At 54.6% G+C, this 20163-nt stretch overlaps 1 protein-coding gene across 2 annotated transcripts; it reads left to right on the top strand.

The window, feature by feature from the left end:
• Positions 1-645: 645 nt before the first annotated feature.
• Positions 646-19784, top strand: LAD1 (ladinin 1). Of its 2 annotated transcripts, none has more exons than XM_023186975.2 (10): positions 646-979; positions 11256-11399; positions 13528-14368; positions 14898-15002; positions 15874-15917; positions 17330-17402; positions 17506-17643; positions 17981-18067; positions 18297-18371; positions 18730-19784. In XM_023186975.2, the coding sequence occupies exons 1-10, from the start codon at positions 942-944 to the stop codon at positions 18733-18735; spliced, it is 1551 nt and encodes a 516-aa protein (XP_023042743.1). In that variant the 5' UTR covers positions 646-941; the 3' UTR covers positions 18736-19784. The 2 variants fall into 2 exon arrangements, with proteins under 2 accessions (XP_023042743.1, XP_023042742.1); XM_023186974.2 differs by having other exon boundaries at positions 758-838; positions 18730-19411.
• Positions 19785-20163: the final 379 nt, after the last annotated feature.

Raw genomic sequence — 20163 nt, 5'->3', positions numbered from 1 at the left:
AGCACCTGGCCCCGCACCAGCCCAGATGGGCACATAAAGGGAGCCAGGTGGTGCCGGGGTGCCTGAGTTGTCTCACGGTGCTCCAAAAATCGAGCCCTAGATATTGGTGTTTAATCTTTCCTCCGGGAAGAAAAACTGAGCTTCCTCTGCCCCTATTATACACCCTGCCACTCCAGCCAAAGTCCAGTATCAGAGAGCAAGGACAGTGCCTTTGACATATTTGTGCTTTCAGGCTGTGGGCACACAAATGTTTGCTGAATTGAGTCTAAGATTCTCCCTTTGGGTGGGGCTGGCTCTACCAGGGGCGTGTTTTATGTGCAGCTCAGAAAGCAAAGCCCCATTCACCTCAGCCAGGCCTACTGGGGCGGTGGGCCCGGGTGGGTTCTGAAGCCTGGGAGTGGGGAGGGCATTCTCTGGAAAGGGGCCCAGAAGGCGCGGGCGCTCCGAGATTACAGTACCTGCGCTAAGTTTTCCGCTCAGCTTCTTGATCTTGAGCTTCTCCGGGCTAAGTCGGGTTCCCGGCAGGGGTCCCCGCCCCCAGCCCAGCTCCCCGGCACCCGGGCCGCGACACAGCGCGGGGAGGCGGCCCAGCGCCAAGCTGGTCGGACTGGTTCTGAGCAGGAAGTCTCCCGCCCTCGCCCCGGGCAGCCGACCAGCCCCACGCCGGCCCCGGGCGTCCGTCGGTCGGTCCCGCGATCCGTCCGACGGTCCACCCAGCGCTTGCGGCCTCGCGGCCCGGCCGGCCTGGGCTGCCATCAATGCGGCTTTGTCTGGGACGCCCACACCCCAGAGGCCGCTCCCGGGTCGGCAAATCGGAGCGCGGCCGGGGCGCGCGGGGGTGAGATAAGCGGCCATGTGACCCCACCTGGGCGGGCGGGGGAGGGGCGCCAGGTGAGGCGGCGGCCGGCGGGGCGCGGGCGGCCACGCGGGGCTCCTGCAGCATGGCTGTCAGCAGGAAGGACTGGTCCGCGCTGTCCAGGTGAGAGCCCGAGGGAGCCAGGAGGGGCGCGGGGTCGGCGGGGAGCTTTTGGGTCTCCTCTCCCCGGGAACCGGCCTCCTTCCCGCCTGGGACCCTGACACCAAGGCTGGACCCTGGTCTTGCGACTCGCGGGAGACAGGATTGGGGCCAAACTCGGGGACCCTGAGGTTCCAGGGTAGGTCTTCTCCCATCGGGGCCTGAGGTCCCACACAGGGTACTTGGGGGAAGGCTGGTCCCCAGCCTGGACGCCCCCTGGGGTATGGCCTCCCTGTGGAAGGTGGAAGCGGGAAGGAACGTTTTGGGGGATTGTGGAGGTGTTCAGGAGTAACCTCCAAGCCTCCTTCCTGAGAGAAGTCTCCCTCACTGCCCCCGTGTGTCTCCAGCGGAGAGGACCCCTGGGAGGTGTCCCACAGCCCCTCTTGGGAGGTGGAGGAGCAGGGAGAGCCGTCTTGGAGGGGTCAGTGAAGAGGACTGGAGGGAAGCAGACCCATCTCCCACTAAGGAGGCTCAAAATCTCAGCATGGCATTTTGGGGTGGCATCTGGGCTGGGAACCTTAAGATAGTGTCCATCCTCATCTGTGCTGCTGCAATATTTGTACATTGGTTTCCTAAAGGGTCAGGGGATGAGGCATCCTTTCCCTGCCTACTGGACATCCTATCAGGGTCCGAGAGGCCTGGGGAAGGTGGGTGTTCAGAAGGTGGCACCCCTCATGGAGATTGGTGACCTCTACTGACTTCTCTTGGAGCAACGCTGCACCTCTCCCAAGAAGGCCCCCTGTAAGCATTTTCACCTCATTCCTCCACTGGGCACCCCCCTCCCGCATCTTGTCCCTAAGGAAACTGAGGCTCCTGAATAGCCCAGAGCTGGAGCCTGCTCTTTTGATCCCTTTCTAGCCGGGTAGACATTAGCATCTTGGCTCCTCCCAGGTGGGCATTTGGGGTTTGGCCTTTCCTGAGCCAGGGCTATTTCTGCCAGGTGCAGACCAGCACCCTCCAGCCGTTTGGGTCCTGCAGGCTTTCCCCATCAAGGCATCTTTCACAGGTTTTTCCAGTGCTCTAGTATGTCCTCTACCCCGCTCCCGCCCTCCCTTAAGGGCTCCAGAACTACCTCATTGTCTCAGGCTTAGCAGCTCATCGCCTGGGACTGGGAGTGGGGGGCCACCTCCCCAGACCCTCAAGACCTCACAGTGCTCTGAAGCACTGTGGGCAGCCCATGGGCTCTAGAGAGGGGAAAAGGTAAGCCCCACGAATGGAGGGAACTCAGTGCTCTGGAAAAGAAACCCAGGCTGCTACAGAGGAAGGTCTGTGCTGAGGGTGCGGCTGAGGAGTCAAGGTCTTGGACTTTGCATGTGGGTCAGTGTGCCTGGGGGTTGATGTGGGAGTGTCTTTGCTTCTAGATGTGGGCCTACCTGTGCCTATGAATGTATGCTTGTGTGTGTGTGTGTGTGTGTGGCGTACTTGTGGACAAGTGTGTTTATGGCCTATGAAGAGATGAGGCATCTGCGTGTGGAGTTGGTTCTTAAGGTTGCTGAGTCTTGAGCTTGTCGGTCTGCATATGTTCAGTTGAACTGTTTATTGAATACCTCAGTACTGTGCATTGGGTTAAAAATACAAACCAGACACTCCTTCTTCAGAAGTTCATAGTCTGGTGGGATATATGTGGTTTTGTGTCTGAAAGCATGCCTGGATATGCATGGGGGTGTGTGGGGGGAGGCAGCTGGGGCACTGGAACTTTGAAAATGGGAGCAAGGTCTGGCCTAAGCTTGTCCACTGCTCAGATGGACACGGACTCGTGTGGGTACAGCCAGGTTCCCATAAGATGTCCAGGGTAAGTGCCAGGGAAGCTCTGGGGAACCAGTCCTGCCACAGGGGCCCCTGGCCTGCCCTCCCTGCCTGGTCCCAGCCCTCATAGAGCCCCGTGGGCAGATGCAGCTGCTGCCAACAGTCACCCTGATGAGGCACCTGGAACAGAGGACCGCTCCCGCTCCGCTCCCTGGGTGAACAAGCCTCAGCGGGCAGGCAGGAAAGGGCTGTGAGTCACTATCAATGGAGCCTCCTGGGCTGGGGAGGACCGTGCTAGGGTGTGACAGCATGGTCCCAGGTGGGGAGGTGGATGGAGAGGTGGGTGGGTAGCTGGGGGCCAGCCTGCAGCCCATCCTTGGCATAGAGCAGAAATTCAAGTCCTCCAGCCCTGGGATGGGATGGAGGGCAGTGGTGAGCTGGCTGGCTGGGTGCCCTGGTCAGAGGCCTTGTCCTTTTCTCCCTGGACTGGCCTGGTGACCAGTGAGGCTGGGCCAGGCCTGTCTGCAGGGGGTGAGGCGTTGATCTGAGAATGCCTGGGACTGAACAGCCAGTGGTTAATCATTTCCCTGCCTGGGCCTTGAGCCGCCCTCCTACTTCCAATTGCTGCCCTGGGTTCTCCTGACACCTCTCTCTAGACCTTTGGGGCTGGAAGAGACCTGAGTTACCCCCCACAGTGACCATGCAGAAGGGGAGCTTAAGGCCTGCCCTGCTCAGGTTCAGGAGACTGGCCAAGGTCATGGGCATGCCCTCCCATCCGTCCTCTGTCCTCCCTTCCCTATCCCCAGCCCCTAAGATTTGCAAATTATGCTCCTTGAGCCCCAGGGTTCCACAAAATGCATCTGGGGCAGCCTTCTCACCCTCTCCCAGCTTTAAGCAGAGCAGCTGAGCCTTGATCTATTGTATAATGGGCTTCTGTCTGATTCAATTTGGGAAAATGGGTTCTACTGCTAAACATGACTTTTAACCACTTCACTTAAATCCCTGCCATCAGTTGCTGCAGAATAGCTGGAAGTTAGACTTCAGGAAGAAAATTCCCACGTGAGAGGTCAAAACAAACTCCCTAGTGAGTAACAGGGCAGAATGTCCTTTAGAATTATTTAAGAGAAAAAGAGGACCCCTATCTCCAAAGGATGGAGTTGAAGTCTGGAGTGGGGAGGAGGATAGCAGCATTATGTGGAGACACCAAGAGGGATGTGTGTCCCCAAATGAAGGCCAGGAGGTTGGGGAAAGGGTTGTCGAGAGGAAAGGAGTGGTGGGCAGCTGGCTGGTGCTGTGGCCTCAGCTAGTAGGAGCAGCTGAGCCTCCCCAGCTGTTGGGGCCTGCAGGTTTCACTCTGGGCCTTGCTCTGGGGTTTGAAGATCAACATTGCATGGGCCATGGGGTTTCCCCAAACCTCTGCCCTCCCAGGCTTTGCCCTGGGCCCCAACCTGTCCTGGGGTGGGGAATACCACACCTTTAGATGCCCTCTTGGGCCTCTGTTCCCTCCCCTGAGGGTTCAACTGTTAAGCTCACTCTGGGTTAGGGCCGGCCCTCCCTGGACATCCTTTTCTGGCACTTGGTATGGTGGTTAAGGGTAGGTGCTTTTGAGAGGCTGACCTATGTTTAAATCTTGGTTTCTGTTTTTATTAGCCGTGCAATCCTGGGACAGTTGTTAACTCTTTTGAGCCTCAGTTTATATACGAGATGGACAGAGTCTCGCTCTGTCACCAAGGCTGGGGTGCAGTGGCACGTTCTCGGCTCACTACAACCTCTGCTTCCTGGGTTCTAAGTGATTCTTATGCCTCAGTCTTCTGAATGGCTGGGATTACAGGTGTGAGCCACCATACCCAGCTATTTTTTTTTTTTCTATTTTTAGTAGAGATGGGGTTTCACCATGTTGGCCAGGCTGGTCTTGAACTCCTGGCCTCAAGTGATCTGCCCGCCTTGGCCTCCTGAAGTGCTGGGATTAGAGGCGTGAGCCACCACACCCAGTGGCTGTTGTAAAGATGAATGCCAGGGGTATTAGAACAGTGACTGGTGTTAGAGTAAGCACTTCCACGAGTGTGCTCACTTCCCCCCTTATTCCTTTAGTTATGGATTTATTCGTATTCACCATGTTCAACAAGTGCCCAACACTGTTTTGAGGCCTCAATTTTTTATTTATTACTGGGGTTTCAACAACTGTACCCACTGAGTCCCCTCCTGGGGACTGGCCTTTGCCCTTCCCTCCCTCCCTCACGATTTGTGCTTATCCGAGATAACATTTCTCCCCAGGGTGGGGTGGTGCTGCTGTAGGGACTCCTGTTTTGCCAGATGTCAGGGTTGAAGGCAGCCCTATGATTGTCAAGCAGCAGGGATGGTGGCCGTGTCACCTTGGGTGAGCTGTGGGGTCTTAGTGTAAAGCTTGGGGACACTCAAGGATCCCTGGGTTCTGAGTCCTGCAGCTCAGCCCTGGAGACCCCCCAGGAGACCAGGCCCTCAGTGCTCATGCACCATCCAGGGCCCCACAGGAGGATAAACAAATTGGCCACTTCCCCAAGGGCTGAGGGTAGCATGTGGGAGCTGGGTGGCTCAAGACCTAGGAATCCTGGAGGCTCCAGCTCAGCCAGCTGTGGGTGTGGTCAGGGGAGAGGCATTCTGGGCTTTGTGGGTCACTTTCCCCAGTGTTTGGATCCCTCAGCTTTGGAGGGCAAGAGCTGTTTCCAGGCTGTGGATAAGGGATGGGGTGCATCCAGAGGAGGGAGCTGGAGATGTGGCCTCACATGTAAGCCAGCAGAAATTGGCGTTTCTAAGTCTGAATAAGAAAACCGAGGAGAGGTGGAACTTTGGAACCTGCCTCATAAGAGAGCATCTGTTTGTGTGTAGTGAATGAAGGATGAATGAATGATCAATGTTCAATCTACAAATACCCAGAGCTCACGGGAGGCATGCAGAGGCCCAGGGGAATCTTATTTAAGTTCCGTGGCCAAGGTCATAGGGGGAAAGTTTGATTTGGGCTCCTCTCCATCTCCCCTGAGGAAGTAGAGGTGTGACTGCCAGAGGAGGGGTTGAGGTTCTCACCAGGAAGAGCTGCGCTGCTGGCAGGATTGGGAGGGTCTGGAAGGTTCTCCTCCAAAGGCACCTCCTTTCCCTTTGGGGTGATGGGCAGGCACTCACCTTCCCTGGGCAGACAGCCGGGCAGATTGCCTTTGGGGGAGGAGTGGGCTTTGTTCCCTCTTTGTGTGCCTTGGCATCCAGGCAGAGGTTTTGTAATTTGTAGGGAGGAGGAGAACCCAGCACTCCTGAAATTGACACTTACTTGCTCTTCCACATTTGTCAGCACCTGCTGGGTGCCAGGCGCCGTGCTGGGCACTAGACATGAAAGACACCCTATCCTGCGGTTGTTTCTCTCACTGCAGGACAACTCAATCACTGTTTTCTTATATAGAGACGGGGCTCTCACTTCGTTGCCCAAGCTGGTCTCAAACTCCTGGGTTCAAGTAATCCTCCCATCTTGGCCTCCCAAAATGCTGGGATTATAGGCGTGAGCCACCATGCCCAGCCAGTCACACTCTTTTCAACCCTCTAAGACCTTCTCCACTCTCTCCTTTGTTTGCTCATCCAAAAAAAAAAAAAAAAAAAAAAGAAAAAAAAGAAAAAAACAAAACTTAAGATCTGTACATTTATGTAAAATATACCTTAAAGCATTCTTTGAGCCCACATCCTCCTCTAGCTACTGTCCACCACCTCCGCTTTTTTTTTTTTGAGATGGAATCTTGCTGTGTCGTCCAGGCTGCAGTGCAGCAGCATGATCTTAGCTCACTGCAACCTCTACCTCCTGAGTTCTAGCCATTTTCCTGCCTCAGCCTCCTGAGTAGCTGGGATTACAGGCACCTGCCACCACGCCCGGCTAATTTTTGTATTTTTTTTTTTTTTTTTGAGACGGAGTCTCGCTCTGTCGCCCAGGCTGGAGTGCTATGGCTGGATCTCAGCTCACTGCAAGCTCCGCCTCCCGAGTTCACGCCATTCTCCTGCCTCAGCCTCCCGGGTAGCTGGGACTACAGGCGCTGCCACCTCGCCCGGCTAGTTTTTTGTATTTTTTAGTAGAGACAGGGTTTCACCGTGTTAGCCAGGATGGTCTCGATCTCCTGACCTCGTGATCCGCCCATCTCGGCCTCCCAAAGTGCTGGGATTACAGGCTTGAGCCACCGCGCCCGGCCAATTTTTGTATTTTTAGTAGAGACAGGGTTTTGCCATATTGGCCAGACAGGTCTCAAACTCCTGACCTCAGGTTATCCACCTGCCTCAGCCTCTCAAAGTGCTAGGATTACAGGTGTGAGCCACTGTGCCCGGCCACTACTGTCCTATGCTATTTGCTTCTCAAAAGAGTTGTTGCTACTCACTAATTCCTTTTTTGGTTTCCATTTACCCCCGCCAGCCTGCTCAGGCTCTGGCACAGTCCTGGCATCTGCTTTTCCTGTGGTACCTGGTGCCTCTGTGCTCCCAATTCCGTCCTGGTCTCGTTCCCCGCGCAGCAGTGTATGAGGCCTTCACTCCCCTGTTCATGCCAACATCCTCCTCTGGTTTCCTTTGAGCTCCTTGGCTGCAGCGTCTTGATCTTTGCTTTTCACTGGTGTCTTCTCATTTGGAACAAGCCAGAAGCACAGTTCTTCATTCTCCTCCTTGTCCCTCTCCACGACCACCCAACAGCCCACCACACTCCTTCCTTCCCTAGTCTTTCTCATGTTGTTAATGGCAGCTCCAGAAATAATTCAGGCCCAAAATCTAGCAGTTCTTGATTTTTCTCTTTTCCTGCCCCTCCTCCCACCCAACATCCAATCCAACAACCAACCCTGGTGGCTGTATCTTCAGAACATGTCCCAGATCTATCACTTTTCCCCCATGTTTTCTGTCATCACCCCAGTTCAAACCACCATAGTTCTAGTTCTCGCCTGTGGGATTGCAGGTGCCTTCTGACCCGTTTCCCCTCTCCCCTAGCCCTTTCAATTTTTTTTTTCATACGGGAGCCAGAGTGATTAACAATACAGCGATCCCATCATGTTTCTTTGTGTACCACTCTCCAGGGCTCTCCAGCACACCTGGAATAAAACCCAAGTCCTTTCCCTGGTCTCCAAGGCCCTCTGCTCTGGCCTTGCCTCCCTTTCCGACTTCCCTGAGGGCCACTCTGGCCCTGGCTTCCCGTCTTCCTTTGAATACCCAGCTCCTCACATGTGGGCTCTGCACTGGCTGGATCCTTCTTCTGGAACACTGGCTGCCAGATCCAGCTCTGCTGCCTCCTCCTCATGAACCAGGTCTCTCCGAGGGCGCTTCCCCACCCACCCACCTTCTCTCATGTCACTTACTTTGTTCCCTTGTCCTAGTGACACTTAGCTGGTGTCATTTTGTTCATGGGCTCGTTTCCTTGCTCAAGATCTGACTCCCCCATGCTGGGAGTGTGCTCCGTCAAGGGGAAGACCCTGTTGGTCTCATTCCCGGCTGTTCCCAGCCCCTGGAATCATGCCTGGCACATAGTAGGTCCTCAAAAGTAATTTTTTCATGAATATTGGCTCAATCCAGGGGATGCTGGACCTAGAAAAAAATCGGAGCAGTCATGTGGTTCATTTTCTCATTTTAGGAGGGAAAACAGAGGAAGAGAAAAGGAAGTGACTTGCCCAAGGGCAGGAGGACTAGAAACCAGATCACCTGACCTTGCCTTACCAAAGTCTCCCTGCGGAGGAGAGAGGCTCAGTGGGAACTAGGGCTGGGCAGCAGGAGAGGCTGGGACAGTAAAAGGTAGAGAGTTTGGCATCTGGCAGTGGCAAGGGGAGGCCTTGCAGTCGTTGCTATAACTCTGGGAAGCAAGACAGAGGCCTTTTCTAGAACCTTTTAACCTGATTTGCAGACAATGCAGGGGGAGCCGCAGGGAGCTGCCGGGAAGGGCTCCTCCATCTGACTTTCACAGCCTGGTACTTCCCTGCTCACACCCCCTCCTGTCTCCCAGAGTGAAGCTCAGCTTCCCGCCCCCAGCAAACCCTGAACCCTGGTACCTTCCCTCTGCCTGGACTGCCAGCCCCACTCCATTGAAAGCCTGTTTGTTCACTGAGATGCAGCCCAGGTTCATCTCTTCCATGAGCCTTTTCTGATAATCTTGGCCTACAGCATTTGTTCTCTCACTGTGCAGAACAACTTCTGCACTTTGGTTGGGGGAGTTATTGGTAGGCACACTTCTCTTTTTCACTGGATTGTCAATATCTCCAGGGCAGAGACCCTGCCACGTTCTGTGACCCCCACACAGTTCCTGACATGGTGCTGTCCTGTCACAGTCACTCAGTTTTCATTTGCTCTTTGGTTGGATTGGAAGGGGTGGGTTGGATGGAAGATGGGCTGGTGGGAGGTGGTAGGTAGGGCAGGTGGATAAAGATGGTGGAAACAGGTGGGTGGCTGAGTACATGGGCGTGTGGGCTAGTAGTAGATGGATAGACTGGTGGGGTTGGCTGACTGACTGTAGAATGCCTGCTTAGCCCCATGAATGAAGGATGACTGGGGCAGAAACCAAAAGTAGGGTGTGGTGTCCCCTTGCTCCCCGGAGAAGTGAAAGTTGTCTGGATTTTCAGCCAACTCTGTGGAGCTCCGTGGCTCAACTCTTTCCATGAAGCTCTTTCCATCTGATAGGTGAGGAAGGCTCCAGGAGCCCCTGGGAAAGTGAAGGGAAGGCGATATTGGAGTTTTTTCCAGGTGTAAGTGGTTTTGTTTGTAAGTCTTCCCTTCCCAAAAGCTAAGAAATTCCATGAGGAATTGAGTAACTGAGGAAATACCTCCATGACTGTCCACTGATGGGTATTACCTAAGAATCCCAGGACCAAAAAGCGAAAGGCACTTGGCAAGTCCATCTGTTTCCTTCAGGCAGGACCAGGCCCGCCCTTCTACGTTCCTGGTCACCCCCAGGGACGGAGGCCCCCCATTCCCATCCTTGGGTCCAGAGTACAGGTCAACCCAGTGGTTCCTATCTGGGGTGACTTTGCCCCCCAGGGGACATTTGGCAATGTCAGGAAACACGTTGGTTGTCCCAGCTGGGGAATGTACTACTGGCACCCAGCAGGTAGAGGCTAGGGATGCTGCTAAATATCCTGTGATCCAGAACAGCCCCCGACATGGAATTGTCTGGCCAAAGTGTCAACAGTGCTGAGCTGGAGAAACCCCGGTCTAATCCAAAGCCCTGCAGCTTTAGTAGGAATTTAATAGATGTATAATTTGAACTACATTTAAAATGTTAAGTTTTTTTTTCAGATGGAGTTTTACTCTTGCCCAGGCTGGAGTGCAATGGCACTATCTCGGCTCACTGCAACCTCTACCTCCCAGGTTCAAGCGATTCTCTGGCCTCAGCCTCCCGAGTAGCTGGGATTATAGGCATGCGCCACAACACCCGCTAACTTTTTTTTTTTTTTTTTGTATTTTTAGTAGAGACAGAGTTTCACCAAGTCTTGATCTTGGGTGACCCACCCTCCTCAGCCTCCCAAAGTGCTGAGATTACAGGTGTGAGCCACCACGCCCGGTCTAAAATGTTAAGTTTTTGAGTAGTCACATTAAAAAAAAGTAAAAAGGAGCCCAGCACAGTGGCTCATGCCTGTAATCCCAGCACTTTGGGAGGCCGAGGTGGGAGGATTGCTTGAGCCGAGGAGTCTAGGACCAGCCTGAGCAACATTGTGAGACCTCATTTCTACAAAAAATTTAAAAATTAACCAGGTGTAGTGATGCACACCTGTAGTCCCAGCTACTCGGGAGGCTGAGGTGGGAGGATCACTTGAGCCTAGGAGTTTAGGGCTGCAGTGAGCTGTGATCGTGCCGCTGCACTCCAATCTGAGCAACAGAGCGAGACCCTGTTTCAAAAAAAAGGAAAAAACAAAATTTTAATACTATAGCTCATTTACCCCAATATATCCACAATATTGCCATTTCAACACACAATATACACAATTTTTTTTTTTTTTTCCTTTTTTGAGACAGTCTTGTTGTGTCGTCCAGGCTAGAATGCAGTGACATAATCTCAGCTCACTGCAACCTCTGCCTTCTGGATTCAAGTGATTCTCATGCCTCAGCCTCCTCAGTAGCTAGGACTACAGGTGTGCGCCACCATGCCCGGCTAATTTTTTTTTTTTTTTTGTATTTTTAGTAGAGATGGGTTTTTGCCATGTTGCCCAAGCTGATCTCGAACTCCTGAGTTTAGGCAGTCTGCCTGTCTCAGCCTCCCAAAATGCTAGGATCACAGGCATGAGTCACCGTGCCTGGCCAATGTACACAGTTCTTAATGAGACCTTTCTCTGGTCTTCAAGACCCAGCGTGCATTTCACACAGCATGCCTCGGTTCACACCAGCCACGTTTCAAGCACTTCTGAGTCACTTGTAGCCAGTGCAGGCCTAGAGGGCATTTGGTCTCTTCTCCCAGCCCTACAGGAGCCTGCCTTGGGAGGGTCCTGGGTTTCCCCAGCTGTGCTGACCCTCTCCTCCCCTCCCCCAGCCTTGCCCGGCAGTGGACTCTGGAGGATGAGGAGGAGCAGGAGCGCGAGCGCAGGCGGCGGCACCGCAATCTGAGCTCCACGGCGGATGATGAGGCTCCCAGGCTCAGCCAGAATGGAGACCGGCAGACCTCTGCTTCTGAGAGGTAGGTGCTCAGGTTTCTATCCTGATTGATGGGGATGGACCGGCTGCCTTGGACTAAGTGCAGCAAGTTCAGTCTGCTCAAGGAGTTGGGGTCCAGGAAATGAGGCTGAAAGGTGTGATGATGAACTTCAAGTTCCCCACCTTCCCCAGGCTCAGTCCTGCCAGCTTCTGTCCTCTTCATAACAATGCTTGCTACTTTTTGTTGACCATCCATGAACGAATACTGTGCTGGACATTTTATGGCCATAGCTCATGTAATTCTCACAATATCCCTGGGAGAGAGGTATTGTTACCCCATTTTACAGGTGGAGAAACAGGGTTGAAGAGTACTTAGGTGACTTGCTGAGATCATGTACCTTAAGAGTGGCAGGGCCAGAATGTCCATCCAGATCTGTCAAACTCCCACCTCCTTTCATTATCCAGGCTGCCTCCCTCTAACCCTGACCCTCTATAATTTAATTTACTAATTTTATAATATAATTTACTATTTTTTTTTTTTTTTTTAGAAAGTAAGTCTTGCTCTGTTGTTAGGCTGGAGTGCAGTGGCGCGATCTCGGCTCACTGCAACCTCTGCCTCCCTGGTTCAAGCAATTATCCTGCCTCAGCCTCCCCAGTAGCTGGGACTATAGGCGTGCACCACCATGCCCAGCTAATTTTTGTATTTTTAGTAGAAATGGGGTTTCAAGATGTTGGCCAGGATGGTCTGGATCTCTTGACTTCATGATCCGCCCACCTTGGCCTCCCAAAGTGCTGAGATTACAGGTGTGAGCCACCACATCTGGCTGCCTTTTTTTTTTTTTTTTTTTTTGAGATGGAGTTTCGCTCTATCACCCAGGCTGGAGTGCAGTGGCACAATCTTGGCTCACTGCAACCTCCACCTTCCAGGTTCAAGCTATTCTCCTGCCTCAGCCTCCCAAGTAGCTGGGATTAAAGGCACCTGCCACCACGCCTGGCTAATTTTTGTATTTTTAGTAGAGATGGAGTTTCACCATGTTGACCAGGCTGGTCTTGAACTCCTGACCTCAGGCGATCCACCTGCCTCAGCCTCCCAAAGTGCTGGGATTACAGGTGTGAGCCACTGCTCACAGCCTATAATTTACTTCTGAGGAGAAGAACCCTGGGGCTAGTTTTGCCATCTAGATTTTGGGATTATGAGGTGGGGAAGAGCCTGGGGTTTACTGAATGCCACCTATATGCCAGGACTGTGCTGGGCAGCCTCATGAGTCTCATTTTGCTTCCTAACAAGCCCGATTTGCAGATTTGAACACTGAGGCTCAGAGAGTAAGCTAACTTGCCTGAAAGCACATGGAGAGCAGGGTGGTGAGGAAGGAAAATAATCTCCTTTTGCTGGAGGCTGGGTGCTAAGGGTTTTGGACAATCCTCTCGTGTTGCTTTTGTTTCTTCAGTCCCCCGAGAAGGGAGAACGGGGCTGTGTTGATCTCCCCTCCCTTCCCCTCCCTCCTTCCCTCCCTCCTCCCCTCCCCACCTCCCCTCCTTCCTCCCCTCCCCTCCCCCTCCCTCCTCCCCCCTCCTCCCCCCTCCCCCTTCCCCTCCCCCATCTCCTCCCCCACCCCTAGCCTTGCCTGGCCCCAGACTCTGGAGGATGTCCAGAGCTGGGCTGCACAAGTACCTGTGGCTATCACCTAGTCTCAGCTGCACCCACAAGACTGACAGGAGTGTGGAATGGTGCATCAGAAGCCTTAGGTTCTGCTCCCAGCTCCCCCACCAATTAGCTGTGTGACCTTGAACAAATCCGTGGACATCTTTAGTCTTGATCTAAGATCTAAGGGGCAGCGACTGTGCTTATTCCTTTTGATCCCCAATGCCCCGCACAGGCTCTGGCCCATATTAAAGTAGTTATTCAGGGTCTGTTGACTACATCTGAACATGCAGTCATTGGACTTCATAGGAATTTATAAACTTTTTAAAAAGCATAGAGTGCTTTGTTCACATGATACCTTGGAAGTGCAATATATCGAGTGGATAAAGGTGGTGGTGAACCGGGGAGGCCAGGGCCTTACTTCCACACCTCCTCCTTGGTAGCCCTGGCAGCATCTCCATTGGGTTAGGTATACTTAGGGTCTCTTCCACCTCTATCCTCTGATTCTGTCTCCCATCTTCTGACTCAGACTACCGAGCGTGAAAGAAGCAGAGGTGCCCAAGCCACTGCCCCCAGCCTCCAAAGATGAGGGTGAGGACATCCAGAGCATCCTCAGGACACGGCAGGAGCGGAGGCAGAGGCGGCAGGTGGTGGAGGCTGCACAGGCCCCCATCCGGGAGAGGCTGGAGGCAGAGGAGGGGAGGGACAGCTTGAGCCCTGGGCAGGCCACACAGCAACCCCTAGTCCCCAAGAAGGAACTGGAAATCCCACCTCGCCGGAGACTGAGTCGGGAACAGCGGGGCCCTTGGGCTCTGGAGGAGGAGAGCTTGACGGGCAGGGAGCCAGGAGGGAGGAAGAAAGGGGTTCCAGAGAAGTCCCCAGTCTTGGGGAAATCATCCATGCCAGAGAAGACGGTGCCTGAAAAGAGTCTGGTCTCCGAGAAAACCTCCATCTCTGAGAAGGTGCTGGCCTCAGAGAAGACATCCCTATCGGAGAAGATAGTGTCAGAGAAAAGAAGCAGCTCAGAGAAGAAGTCTGTTCTAGAAAAAACCAGTGTCTCCGAGAAGTCGCCAGCCCCAGGGATGGCACCGGGCTCAGGAAGGAGGCTGGTGTCTGAGAAAGCATCCATCTTCGAGAAGGCACTGGCCTCAGAGAAGAGCCCAACTGCAGATGCCAAGCCGGCCCCAAAGAGGGCCACAGCCTCAGAGCAGCCCCTGGCGCAGGAGCTGCCAGCCTCTGGAGGAAGCCCAGCCACCACCAAGGAGCAAAGAGGAAGGGCCCTCCCTGGGAAGAACCTGCCCTCCTTGACAGAGCAGGGGGCTTCAGACCCTCCAACTGTGGCCTCCCGCCTTCCACCCGTCACACTCCAGGTTGGCAGTGTCCCGTCCCTCCCACCCTTCTACTCTGCCACCTGGCTGGCCCTGCCGGCCAGTCCCACCCAGGTAGTCCCTGGTTCCCTGGCTCCCTCCATCCTCCCACCTGCAGGCTGGCCTTGGAAGTCTCTTCTCTCCCTGCCTGTTTCTAGCCACGGTCAGAGCAGGGAGGCTGAGATGGGGCAGGCTGCTGGAGCTTAAAGGGGCACCAGCTATGGGGCAGGGAGCACCTGGTGCCCTCCAGCATATCCTTATCCAGGGCCTGGGCTCCAGGACCCTGGCAGACTAATGGGAAGCCTCAGATCCTTCTAGAAGCTCCCTTAGAAAGCTCTGCTTGCTGCCCTAGCCCCAAGGGACTTTGTCCGTGAGCTACTCCCACAGCAGATGAAGGAGGCAGGAGAGAAGGCACAGGGCTGTCCCACTCTCCCCTCTTCCTGTAGCTCCTGGGGTGAGCCATGGGGTCTATGGCTGCCCTGGCCTGGTGGGCCCTAGACCTCTTGTGTGACACTCCCCCTGCTCCATCTAGGTGAAAATCCCCAGCAAGGAGGAAGAGGCAGATATGTCCTCACCCACACAGCGAACCTACAGCAGCTCCCTCAAACGCTCCAGCCCCAGGACCATCTCCTTTCGGGTGAGAATGCTGGCCACGCACCTTGGTCTGCGAGCCTGTGGAGGGCAAGCGGAGGAAGCCCGCATCCATTACAACATAGGAGCCATAGGTTAGGTAGGAAGGTCCTCTGGATAGAGAGGGGCTTTGGATTCCCATGGGTGGCCCTGAAGAGACAAGGCTGTATTCAGCAGAGAAGAGGAGGTTAGTGACCTGGGAGGTAGCTGCCAATAAGCATGAGTAGCCCCACCTAGTGGGCAAGGCCAGGGCTGCATGAAGACCGGACAGGCAGGGCAGGTCCTGGGCTGCAGGGAGGTCCACACCTGCCTTCATCAGTTCCTGGCCTCACCTAGGAGACTTGTCTAGGAGCGGAGGGGAGGAACAGAGAGCAGCAGCAAGGGTCTCCTAGTGCTCCCTGCTGTGCCAGTGTCCCAATAGTACAAACTATGTGGATTGGGGAAATCTCATCTTGCTTTGCCCTGGTGTTTATTCTTACTTCTTTTGTTCACTGGGTCATTCACTCAATCATTTTGTATCACGCCTCTAATGTGTGCCAGGCCCTGGAGAGGTGGCCTGATAGTGACTGGTGCCCCCACAGAGCTCATGGGCAGTGGGAGGCAGATAGGAAATAGGTGGTTACAGGTGTCCTGAGAAGGAAGCCTGAAGAAAGACTTCTGATCCATATTAGTGGGTGGGAACCTGTGTCTTCCAGATACAAACAATGGTCTTTAATGAAGGCCTGTCCACATATTTCTTTGGTGGGGGTTGACCCCTGGTGGAAGGGGTGGGAGGTCTGAAGAGGAGGAGGACATGTCGAGAGCGGGGCTCCTCACTCGAGGGGGCCACCAATTTCCCGGGGACTCCCATACACCAATGCTTTTCCTTCTCATTTCAGATGAACCCCAAGAAAGACAACTCAGAAATAACCCTAACTCGCAGGTGGGCGGCCTGGAGGCTCTGGTTCTTTCCTATTTGGCCATATTCAGGCTATTTTCTGAGTACCTGCACCTGCCCTCCTTGTGCCAGGCTGTGCGGTAGGGTACATGAGAGGAAGGTGCAGTCCTTGCCCAGGGCTCCAGATCTGGCAGGGGGATGGGATTAACAGGATGGACTCAGTCGGGATGAGATGGAACAAGGAGGGGGAGGGATCAGGGAGAGCTGCTCGGAGGAGGCAGGGCTTGGGTGGGGCCCCAAAAGGGGATTAAGGGTTTAGCCTTGAGGTTAGGAGAGGGAAAGGGGGCTTTCTGGGAGGGAGACCACGGACAGTGTAAGGAAGGGGAAGCTCCTGCTCCAGCAGGCCTGGTTGGGGGGCTGTGGGTCTGCAGGTTTAACAAGGATTCCTGGGCTCAGTGGTGTTGATGCAAGTAGCCTGAGGACTATGCTTTGAAATAAAAAAGCAAAACTGAAATAGGATCTGAGAAGCAGATGTGCTTATGTGTTAGGAATGTCATCCACTCATGCTGTATTCATCTGCCCCATGAACATTTACTGGAGACTACTTCACTAGGCTAGGCTTGGGGCAGAGGAGGAGGAATGCAAAGACAAATGACACAGCTGCTGTCCTCAAGCAACTCACACCCTCCCAGCGAACCTATAGCAGTTCTCTCAAACATAAGACCATTACATACTGGCCAACCAAGGAGGGACAGAGACACAGGAACATGAACCCAGGGCTAGGAGCTCAGGAGTAGCTGCACCTGCTCAGCCTGTGAGAGCTGGGGAAGGTGTCATGGAGCAATCGATTTTCCATGAACTAGTAGGAAGTTTGCACATATAAAACTGGAGGAATAGCGTTTTAAATAGTGGGAACAACCTGTGAAAAGGCAGAGTGAAGAGCATGGTGTCCAGCTGGCCAGCACACAGGCATACTGTGGGGGAGGGAAGGGGAGGGCCCAGATCACTAGAGCCTTGTGTGCTGTGCCAAGGCCTGCGGGGTCCCAGCTGGAAGGACAGGATTAGATTTGAGGTAGGAGCAGCCATGTGGAGAGCTCATGATGGCAGGCTGGGAGAGCAGGTAGGTGGCGATTGCTGTGATGGGGAAGATGGAAAGGAAGGGCCTGCTTCGGGAGGTGTTTTGCAGTGGAAATGACAAGGTATGGAGGAGAAGGGAAGGAGGGACATCTTGGGGATGTCCTGTTGAATGGGACGTTTCTCGGGAGTGGAGGGAAATCCCTGGAGTCTGTAAGTTCCTCCCCTTGGCCGAGTCAGCACAGCTTGCTGTGTGATGGGGGGCCACGTTTCTCTTGGCCACAAAGAGAAAGTGTGATGGGGCTGCTTCTCAGGCTATGGGGGCAGGCCTGGTCTCCCTGGGTGTCTCACTTGGCTCGCCTGTTCCATCTTCCATCCTGCAGTGCCAGTATGAAGCTCCCAGCCAACACAGTGAAGTTGGGAGAGAAGCTGGAGAGATACCACACAGCCATACGGGTGGGTGGGGGCTTCTTCCGAGGGGTGGAGGGCAGGATGAGTGGTGGGCATCGCCCTTGCCCCTCCTCGGCATGGGTCAACTGTTGGTGTTCTTGGTTCCCAGAGATCAGAGTCTGTCAAGTCTCCGGGTTCCCCTCGCACTGAGTTATTCGTGGCTCCTGTGGGTGTAGCCAGCAAGCGTCACCTCTTTGAGAAGGAACTGGTGGGCCAGAGCCGAGCAGAACCAGCTTCCAGCCGGAAGGTGAGGGGCTTAGGCCCCACCAGGGTCCTTAGGGTGATTAGCCCTGACATCTCCAAAACCCAAATCTTGGCTGTGGCAGTGCTAGAAAACTGTGTTTTCATGTGTCACTTAATGTTGGCAGAAACTTCACTTGAGTTCGCATTCACGTTCCTGAGCCCATCTCCTTAGCTGGGCACACAGCTCCCTGGGAGAAGGGGAGGGGGCTGTCCCAGGTATATGTGGCACATGCTGGATGCATATGGGAGTGAGGGAGAGTCCTATCCCATTTCAGGGCCTCTGAACATGCCTCGCTGCTGCCAAGGGCCCCAAACCCTGAGATGGAAGGTTCTCTTTTTAGGAGAACTTGAGGCTTTCAGGGGTTGTGACATCAAGACTCAACCTGTGGATCAGCAGGACCCAAGAGTCTGGAGATCAGGACTCCCAGGTACCCTGGCCCTCTCTGATGTCTCTTACTGTGGGGCCATTGTGGTGGGATGATTGGGGACAGAGGAGGGACAGCGGGAGATGAGGAGTCATTTCAGGAGTGGAAACAGTGGGGGATGGATGGGTATGTGGGTCAGACTCTGGCAGAGAGGAGGGGTGGGTCTGGGGGATCCCAAGCCCTTTGGAGCCTGGTCTTAGTCCCTGGTCTCCACCCTGATACCCTCAATCAGGAGGCACAGAAAGCGTCATCTGCTACCAAGAGGACTCAGTGGGGACAGAAATCTGACTCCTCGCTGGATGCTGAGGTGAATGGTGGGGAGGGGTCTGGTCCTACAGCAGAGGGCCACAGTGCACTGTGGGAGACCCCATCGCCCCCGTGTGCACACATTAATTGGCCTGCGATCGCACAGTCTACCCAGAACGCCCCCATCCCTGCTCATGCAGATTGGTCTGAGCCAACCGTGAGAACAAGGTTGAGCCCTCAGCTGGTTTTGCTACCTGCAGCTCTCAGAGCCTCTGTCCCTTCAGCTAGCAGATTGCAGGGCTCTGACTCGTTGTGGGTGTGGGGCTTGGGCAAAGAGATGCCTTCCTATCCAGTGGCCCCCTTCCCCTTCCATCCCTGAGCACCCCATTGCCTTGTGCTAACAGCTCTTTGTCCCACAGGTGTGACGTGCCCTGCCAAGACAGACCTGCAAGTCTTCATCTCAAGGGGCCTCCCTCATGCCAGGCCCCTGCCTCTCACAGCAGCACCCCTTCCTCTCATTGCCTCTGTTCCCTTTTTGCCTCTGGATCTGTTTGGCCAGGGCCCCTGGGGTCAGGAATATTTGCAAGACTCAGCCAGTTCCTTCCCAGCCCAGCCTCTTGGTGCTGGGAACTTCTCACCCCGTGGCAGGCGCAACAGATGCTGGGACCCAGCCTCTGCCCAGGGCACAGCACAGGTGCACATCAGCACTACGGGGCCTACGTCCTACCCAGAGAGCTCTGCTCCTTCCTGCTCACATCCAGGGTCAGGGCATGGCATCCCTCAAGAACTCCAGAGTCACCTGTCTCATCTGCTCCCAGCAAGTGCCTCTGTGTCTGTGATGTCCCCTTCACTGAGGCCTGGACCCACCCATCTTTGTCCCTGGGGCCTGCTCCCAGCCACCGAGGCCCACTCTGGCCAGATGGGGAAAAGGAGCTGCCATGCGTCTTCTCCGTGGCCCATCTCCCTGCTTGGTTCTCCCCTCCCTTCCCTGGCCTGCTGCCCTGGCCAGGAGCTAAGTGCCTTTTTGTGTGCAACCACTTCCCCTTTCTCTGAAAATCCTATTTTCAGGAAGGATCTGATAAACTCATTCACTCTCAGGTGTAAGTGACTGATGAGACCTGAAAAGCGAATTGCTCTCTAGAGGCCTTGCTTTCTAGCAGAGGTCATCTGAAGTGTGTGAGGAGGATCATCATTTTCCTCATCTCCCCTCTTCTCACATTACGGTGGTAGCTTGCCACTCAGCAGTCCTAGCTTGGTGACTGGGGAACTGCCACATACAGGGCCAGGCCTACCCTCCTCCCCCACAAGCCCCCTCCAGCCCCCACCCCCATGCTCGGACATCATGGCCCCTATGAGCTTGGTGAAGGAACCGTCAGAGAATCTAGAACCAACCGAGTTAGGAACATCAGCCTGGTGCCCTGTTAACCCCTTAAAGCTGTGGTTTCCAAGTTTTCAAAAATTTAAATCATTAGAACTCTCTGTCTTGATTGACTGCTCTAGTTTTACCCAGAATCAGCTGGGGATGCGGCCAGGTGCAGAGCCGCCTGCCCACTCTCCCTTTGCTTGCCTGGGGAAGCTCCAGGTCTTTTTGGAACACGACCCTTAACACGGCTCCTAAGGGTATCATCAGTCCAGTTCCCCAGGTGTGTGGGGTATCAGCCCTACCCCTGCTCTGTGACTCTGGGTGAGGGCTCCACAGATCTGCCCCAGGGGACAGGCCCTCAAAGTGCCATCTGTGCAGAGGTCCCAGTGCTCCAGGCTGGCCCACCTCTGGCCAGTGAGTCTCCTGTGCCTGAGTAAGGGATATAGGGACCTGGGGGCCCTGTCCCGAGCACCCCCCACCCACTGCTAGT

The sequence above is a fragment of the Piliocolobus tephrosceles genome, chromosome 1 (genome assembly GCF_002776525.5).
Source record: "Piliocolobus tephrosceles isolate RC106 chromosome 1, ASM277652v3, whole genome shotgun sequence".
Lineage (NCBI taxonomy): Eukaryota > Metazoa > Chordata > Mammalia > Primates > Cercopithecidae > Piliocolobus > Piliocolobus tephrosceles.
This window is presented reverse-complemented; position numbering and strand designations above follow the sequence as displayed.

What these genes read in the sequence shown, in the direction of transcription:
- LAD1 (XM_023186974.2), top strand. Translation starts at nt 759, where the DNA reads ATGCGGCTTTGTCTGGGACGCCCACACCCCAGAGGCCGCTCCCGGGTC. An exon ending in GAAATAACCCTAACTCGCAG is followed by an intron (nt 15,918 to 17,329) that starts GTGGGCGGCCTG and finishes TCCATCCTGCAG; the next exon opens with TGCCAGTATGAAGCTCCCAG. An exon ending in AACCAGCTTCCAGCCGGAAG is followed by an intron (nt 17,644 to 17,980) that starts GTGAGGGGCTTA and finishes TTCTCTTTTTAG; the next exon opens with GAGAACTTGAGGCTTTCAGG.